The following is a 7760-nucleotide window of genomic DNA, read 5'->3' as shown; positions in this document are numbered from 1 at the left end:
AGAAGCCGGGTTTCCCCGGAACCCCGCAAACGAGCACGAGATCTTGGATGTCGTCCGCGGTGACCGCCCTTCTCTTTGCCCGATAAAGCATCATGTGGCACGCAGCGACTACCCGATAGAAGGTCGGAGACATTTGCGACGCGTGCACCCCCAATCGAATCAGTAATTCCTGGATCACCGGCTGGAAGGGTAACTGTAACCCTCCGCGAAGGCTCGCCTCATGAATGGCGGCGTGTCCTTTCCGGGGGTGAGTCGGAAGATCGTCGGGCAGCGGTCGCAAGATCGTCACGGAGTCCGGGATGCCGTATCGCCTCCTCAAGCTCGTAAAATTAGCGATCGAGAGCGAGCTCGGAGTGTCGACTCCCGAGCAATCCAGGCCGCCACGTATTGCCGATCCCCCGGTCGGAAAGGCTAGGGCTCGTGCCTCCTCCCGCATCGTTAAAGAAGACATCGCAACGGGTGCGACACGACGGTCCGACGACTCGCTCGAGCACTCGGCGCTGGAAGCGGTCCCCGGCCCGACAGATTCTTCGTGGCGATCGCCCAGGCCGGCGGGCCTCGTCTTCCCAATGGTTGGCCCGGCAATGGACCCGTCATCGGCGCCCGGCCTCGAACCCGACAAGCTTCCCTCGGCGAGGCCCGTCTCCGGCCCGGGTAGGAGGTCCCCTCGCGCGTCCAGGCCCCCGCGTTGTGCGCCCAAGGCCATTGGGCCGGCCCCGCCAGCGCCCGGCCCAGGGAGGCAGCCCTCTTGCGCGCCCAAGTCACCTGGGCCCCTGGGAGTCTCGCTCGGCCCAGTGGCGCGCGCACCTGGCCCAGCAGAGCGGCCCGGCCCGCTAGGTGGGCTCCCCCCTTGCAGCCCTAGCCCGCCGGCTCCTAGGGCTAGGGCGACCAATGCCTCGGCCGCCGCCCCCCGGCCGGCGCTGTCCGGCCGGCCTTCCTCGTCACCGGCGCCGGCGCTCCCTCCAGCAGCGCCGCCCACTTCCGGCGGCCCTCCAGCGGCGCCGCCCGCCTCCGGCGGCCCTTCATTGGCGCGGCCCGCCTCCAGTCGGCCTCCACCAGCGCGCCCCTCCTCGGGAAAGGCCAGGCCCGAGTTGCCCAGGCCTCCTTCGTCGCCGCCCGCCTGCCAAATAGGCCCAGCGTCGCCGCCCAGGGCCGGCGCGACGCTCCTGACGCTCGACTCGGCCGGCGCGGCCCCTCCAGGGGCGAGCGTTCCTCCTGCGCTGCTTGGATCTCCCCCGGCGGCGCCTCCAGCGCAGACAGCGCCGACGAAGACCGGCGCGCCATCGCCCAGGCCCGCCTCGCCGGGCGAGACTTCACCCGGGCCGTGCGCGTCCCCAGCGCCGCCTGGGGCTCCTCCGGCGACGCTCCCAGCACAGACGGCGCCGACAGGGGCCGGCGCATCTTCTCCCGGGCCCAGTTCGCCAAGCGCGCCCCCGCGCTGGTCGGCCCAGCGCTCCTCGACGCCCAGCGCTCCTGGGCCGGCGTTCCCCTGGCGGCCGGGGCCGTCCCCAATGCACGTGTACTCCTCCCCGTCGGCCAGCCATGCTTCGACCGAGTGAAAGTCTCCCCCGGCCATCTCTGTCACGTGGTGGCTCGAAGGGCGTGAAGGCGGCACGATGTTGGTAACCGATGGAGATGAAAGTTGCGCCCACAATTCGTCTAAATTCGCATCTTGGCTCTCGAGCAAAGAGAAGAGGTCGTCATCAATGGACCCACTCCCCGACAGGTGGTTGGTAGGGTCCATTGACGCGTTTAACGAGACAAGGCAAAAGTGACCGGAGAATAAAAAATAATAATAATTAAAGGGACCGAGCCAAACCTTGTCGCGACGGGTTGCTCCGGTGGGCCGATGACGGCAAGAGTCTTGAGTTTACCGCACGAGTTTCACTCAGCCGTAAACTCGGGGGGCTAATGTTATCGGCCCGACCCCGATAGCTGCCGAACGAAGGCGAAGCGACGTCGGGCGCGTCTCGGCAGCTCGCCCCGGCCATTGGCCGACCCTAGGGCCAGCCTCGGCCAATGGCCGGCCCAAATAGCCTCGGCCATTGGCCGGCCCAGAGGCCAGCCTCGGCCAATGGCCGACTCAAGACGCTCCCGGCCATTGGCCGGCCCTAGGGCCAGCCTCGGCCAATGGCCGGCCCAAATAGCCTCGGCCATTGGCCGGCCCAGGGGCCAGCCTCGGCCAATGGCCGACTCCAGACGCTCCCGGCCATTGGCCGGCCCTAGGGCCAGCCTCGGCCAATGGCCGGCCCAAACAACCTCGGCCATTGGCCGGCCCAGAGGCCAGCCTCGGCCAATGGCCGACTCAAGATACTCCCGCCCATTGGCCGGCCCTAGGGCCAGCCTCGGCCAATGGCCGACCCAAATAGCCTCGGCCATTGGCCGGCCCAAGGGCCAGCCTCGGCCAATGGCCGACTCAAGCTACTCCCGGCCATTGGCCGGCCCTAGGGCCAGCCTCGGCCAATGGCCGGCCCAAATAGCCTCGGCCATTGGCCGGCCCAAGGGCCAGCCTCGGCAAATGGCCGGGCCAAGACAATTCTCGGCCAAGGGGTTGCCCATAACGCCCCTTGGTCTCCTATAAATAGAGGGGCCGCTCCCCTAGTCCAGGTAATCCGAATTTGAGTATTGAAACGCTGTCGAACTCGTACCTCGCTCGTTTCTCTCAAGTCTCGACCTCTAAACACTAAACCCTCCACAAACCACCTCAATCCTACTAATGTTGAGCGTCAGAGAGGTAAACAGAGGCAACCCCTCTGTTTCCCCTTTGTAGTTCACACCTTTCTGTTCACGTTTCAGGTGCTTGGACGAGATAGAGATCACCTACAGCTAAGGGACGGCTTGGGACACCAAGCCCGACACGCTCGAGTCGAGACGAGACCACTTGGTCCGACCTTGGGTCTAACCGTCTGCGACTCCTAAATCGTTGTCCGAAAAACTGCGACAACAATTACCTTCACCGATGATTACTCGCGATATGGTTTTGTCTATTTGCTCAAACACAAATCCGAGACCTTTAACGTATTTAAGGTCTTTAGGGCTGTAGTGGAAAAGCAAACTGGCAAAGTGATCAAAACCCTTCGATCTGATCGAGGTGGTGAGTATATGTCTAGAGAGTTCGATGACTTTCTTAAAGAAGAAGGTATCGCTTCTCAGCTTACCGCACCTGGCACACCTCAACAAAACAGAGTGTCAGAGAGAAGAAACCGAACTGTTATGGAGATGGTTAGATCGATGATGAGTTACTCATCACTCCCGCTTTCCTTTTGGGGATATGTCCTCGAAACAGCCGCTTACATTCTGAACCAAGTTCCGTCTAAAACGGTTCCTGGTACTCCTTATGAAAGATGGACTGGCCGTAAAGTAAGTTTGGGTCACATCCGAATTTGGTGTTCCCCTGCACATGTGCTAAGGCAAAAGACTAGCAAATTGGCTAGTAGGTCAGAATTGTGCTTGTTTGTGGGATATCCAAAGGAAACCAAGGGTTTCATCTTCTATAGTCCCGAGGACGATAAGACTTTCGTTAGCACAAATGCTCGTTTCCTTGAGGAGGACTTTATGAAGGATGCAAAACCTAGAAGTAAAATTGTGCTTGAAGAAAAGTTGGGTGAGGAAACTTCTACCTCATCTGTAAGAATTGTTCTTACCCCAACTGAAACACAACCTAACTCATCAGAATCTCGTCAAGTAGTACTTCGACGTAGTGGGAGGGCTAGTCAAAAGCCTGACAGGTACATGTCTTATAGAGACTCTCTTGTAGCCGTCTCTGACATGGATGATCCTGTTTCCTATAGCCAAGCGATGGCTTTAACTGAATCAAACCTTTGGCTTGACGCCATGAAAGTTGAAATGCACTCGATGTATGTCAACAAAGTCTGGAAACTTGTAGACCTTCTTGAAGGGATTAAACCCGTAGGGTGTAAGTGGATATACAAGAAGAAAAGGGGTCCTGATGGGAACGTCGAGACGTTCAAAGTACGACTTGTGGCGAAGGGTTATACCCAACAAGAAGGGATTGACTATGAAGAAACCTTCTCGCCAGTCGCGATGCTTAAATCCATCCGCATACTCCTATCCATAGCTGCAGCTCTCGACTATGAGATCTAGCAAATGGATGTCAAGACAGCCTTCCTGAATGGCAATCTTGACGAGCGCATTTACATGGCTCAACCAGACGATTTTGTCGAAGAAGGTCAAGAGACCAAGGTTTGTGAGTTGCTTAAGTCCATTTATGGATTAAAGCAAGCATCTAGGTCATGGAATACTAGATTCGATGAAACTGTAAAGAGCTTTGGCTTTGAACAGTCAATAGATGAGCCTTGTGTTTACAAGTTAATACACGAAGGCAAAGTTGTGTTTCTGGTGCTATATGTCGATGATATACTACTCATTGGTAATGACGTGGGTAAGTTATCTGAGGTTAAGGTCTGGCTGGCAAAGCAATTCGATATGAAGGATCTAGGAGAAGCCGCGTACATTCTGGGGATCCAAATCTTTCGAGATAGGAAAAACCGGACCCTGTCGCTCTCTCAAGCATCTTATATTGATAAGGTGATGGATCGCTTCTCGATGCAAGACTCCAAGAAGGGCCAAACACCCTTTAGGCATGGAGTCTCACTCTCTATGGACCAGTCTCCCAAGACTGCACAAGAGATTGAAGACATGAGGAAAATTCCTTACGCCTCTACCGTAGGAAGCCTCATGTATGCTATGCTTTGCACTAGACCCGACATCTGTTTCGCCGTTGGCGTAGTTAGCCGTTTCCAATCCAACCCTGGACCCGAGCACTGGATTGCTGTTAAGCATGTTCTTAAGTATCTTCGAAGAACTAGGAATTTGATGCTTACATACTCAGATACTGACCTGACTATGACGGGATATACCGACTCCGATTTTCAAGCGGATACGGATTCCAGGAAATCCACTTCGGGATCTGTGTTCATCCTTAATGGTGGAGCTGTTGTGTGGAGGAGTATTAAGCAATCTTGCATTGCTAACTCCACAATGGAAGCAGAATATGTGGCTGCTTGTGAAGCATCCAAAGAGGCTGTATGGCTTAGAAAATTCCTTAAGTATTTGGAAGTTGTTCCAAACGTCGACGAGCCCATGACCCTTTATTGTGATAATAGTGGGGTTGTCACTAACTCAAAGGAACCTAGAAGCCATAAGCGCTCTAAGCACATTGAGAGGAAATACCATTTGATTCGAGAGATCGTGCAACGCGGAGACGTGGAAGTGAAGAAGATCTCAATGGTGGACAACCTCGCAGATCCATTCACCAAGGCCCTAGCGAACAAGGTCTTCGACCAACATCGTGAGGGATTAGGCATGAAGGACTACACACATCTTCTTTGAGTCAAGTGGGAGTTTGTTGTCAATGGTGCCCACAAGAAGAGTTGTAGTCTTTATTTTGTACATTTGATGTAATAAAGTCTCATGAAGACTCTTGCTTGTAATTGCCTATTCATTTAATAATAAAGTTGAAACGTTCATTCATTCTTTCTTTGTTTGAAGCTTTATGATAAAACCTTAGTCTTTTAGTCCATAAACAAACTTAACAACTCACTAGTACAATTGATAGCATCAGGTGCGACAAAAGTCGCACCTGAAAGCATAAATGTCGCACATGAAAGTATCATCAGGTGCGACTTTAGATGCGACAAAGTCGCATCTGAAAGTGCGCACCTGATGATATTAGGTGCGACTAGTCGCACCTGAAGGTCATCACTATCAGGTGCGACATTTTAGGTGCGACAAGTCGCACCAAACATCGCACCTAAATATCCCTCAAAATAAGAAATTAAAGCATGAATTATAGTATCAGATGCGACTAGTCGCATCTGATACTTTCGCGGGAATTACTATCAGATGCGACTAGTCGCATCTGATCGTAATTCCCCGCGAAATATTTGGCGGGTGTGAGTACAATCAGATGCGACTAGTCGCATCTGATACTCTTCCCGCGAAAGTAGCAGATGCGACTAGTCGCATCTAATTGTCTGTAGTTATTTTTTTTAAACTGCTGATTCTAATAGAATCAGCCGTTTAAATATATAAAAATTATAATTTAAAAAATTAATTAAATAATTTTTTTGTTAAATTAAATAAATAATTTGAATAATATTAATTAGAATAAGTATATAAATAATAATATTAAATTCATAAAATTTGATAATTTACATTCAATTAATTAAAAAAATTACAATTTATTCTTTTTGTTTCCCTTTTTCATTCGAAGTTTGCCAATTCTGGAATGCACGGCCTCCTCTTCCGCCAGATCTTGCTCGTGCGCCTTGACGGCCTGATGCGCTGCCGCTCGAACGATGTCGCTGAAATTCTACCGAACCTGGCGTCTGATCAGCATTTGGCATGGAAGCGGATGGCGGCGTCTGAACATTCGGCATTGAAGCGGATGCCGGCGTCTGAACATTCGGCATTGAAGCTGATGGCGGCGTCGTCCCAGGGTGCATCATCGCGGGGGATGTCTGCATGGGAGACGGATGCTGCTGTGTGTAGGCAAAGAACTGTCGCTGAAACGCCTCCATCTGAGGTTGTTGTGCGGCCAACGCTGCTTGTAGCTCGCTAATCACTGGATCTGGAACGCGCGTCGATGAAGAACCTGAGGACGAGCTGTCGTCCTGAGCCTGAGCCAAGAGATACGAGGATCTCGGGATCGAGGGACCTATCCCGACATACCAATCTCGACGTTGCCCGAGAACAGTATCCATCGCGTATTGCTCCGCCTGGTCTATGTCAAACATTTGGCCTGACTCCGCTGCTTGTCGCTGCATATCCTCGACTTGAGTCATAATTCGCGCCTTCAAACATATGTTAAAAAAATTATTAAGATTATCGAAACTTGATTATTAAGTAATTAACACAAGTAACTTACAAATGCTAGTTGCGCCCAAGCTGTCGTCCAATTGCCTTGATCGTCTTGATGTTTTTTCTCCCACGTGTTTAACGCCGAGGCCAAAGTCCCATCTTCCCTACTCTGCAGTTCTTATGAAAATATGAGTAATGTATTTATTGCAAAAAAAAGATTACAAAATTAGAATAAACTTACGTTCAAATGTCGATGAGCCAAAAAAGAAATCGACCCTTGTGTGGACTTCGTTTTCTTGTTCTTGGAATTGTCTCTGTTGCGAGTAGACTTTTTCTGCACATATTAAATTGCGTTATAATTCGATTTCATAGAAGATAACATAATTTTTAGAATTATACATTACCTTCCAATCGTCAGTTGCGAACTCCTCTATCACCTTCTCCCAATCGTCTTTTTGATATCCTTTTGGGATTTCTTTCTTGGCGACATTCATTTGCCCACAACATTTTCCTAAGAAAGTCCCTGATAATCTAGACTTTTGGTTGCGCCTCATACGCTTTGCATCGCGAATGATAGTCTGGTCAATCTGATGACGATAGCAATCCGCCGGAAGCAGCTCATCGGTCTCATCATCCTTGTACACGAAAGTGTACTCGGAATGAAGTGCGCTCAGAATATTGCCCAACATCTGGGGCGTCACTTCGTTCCAATCACGAAGTGTGACTGGGATATGGACTTTCACCAAAGCGCCGACGCGGTTGTTGAATACTCCTACCTTTTTTTTATTGTTTTTCTTACGTCCTGGTAGAAAGTTTGGTTGATTGGGTCGTACCTAACAACTTTCGCATCGGGTACCCCATGCGCTGCTTTTGCCGAAGTAGACCCGGTTGTTGGTCCCCTTGTTTTCTTAGGACCTTGGGAACCCGGTGTCTCTAGC

General features: G+C 51.9%; 1 protein-coding gene across 1 annotated transcript; it reads right to left on the bottom strand.

Annotated features, from left to right (window-relative positions):
- Positions 1-6871: 6871 nt before the first annotated feature.
- On the bottom strand, positions 6872-7511 carry LOC149384609 (uncharacterized). Its single transcript, XM_089625320.1, has 3 exons — positions 7227-7511; positions 7064-7156; positions 6872-6991 (listed from the first exon to the last, which is right to left on the bottom strand). The coding sequence occupies exons 1-3, from the start codon at positions 7509-7511 to the stop codon at positions 6872-6874; spliced, it is 498 nt and encodes a 165-aa protein (XP_089481446.1).
- Positions 7512-7760: the final 249 nt, after the last annotated feature.

The sequence above is a fragment of the Urtica dioica genome, chromosome 9, assembly GCF_054948205.1.
Source record: "Urtica dioica subsp. dioica isolate 48M chromosome 9, U.dioica_male_clone48M_v1_H2, whole genome shotgun sequence".
Classification (NCBI taxonomy): Eukaryota; Viridiplantae; Streptophyta; class Magnoliopsida; order Rosales; family Urticaceae; genus Urtica; species Urtica dioica.
Note: the sequence above shows the minus strand (reverse complement) of the source record. Positions and strands in the feature narration are given on the sequence as shown.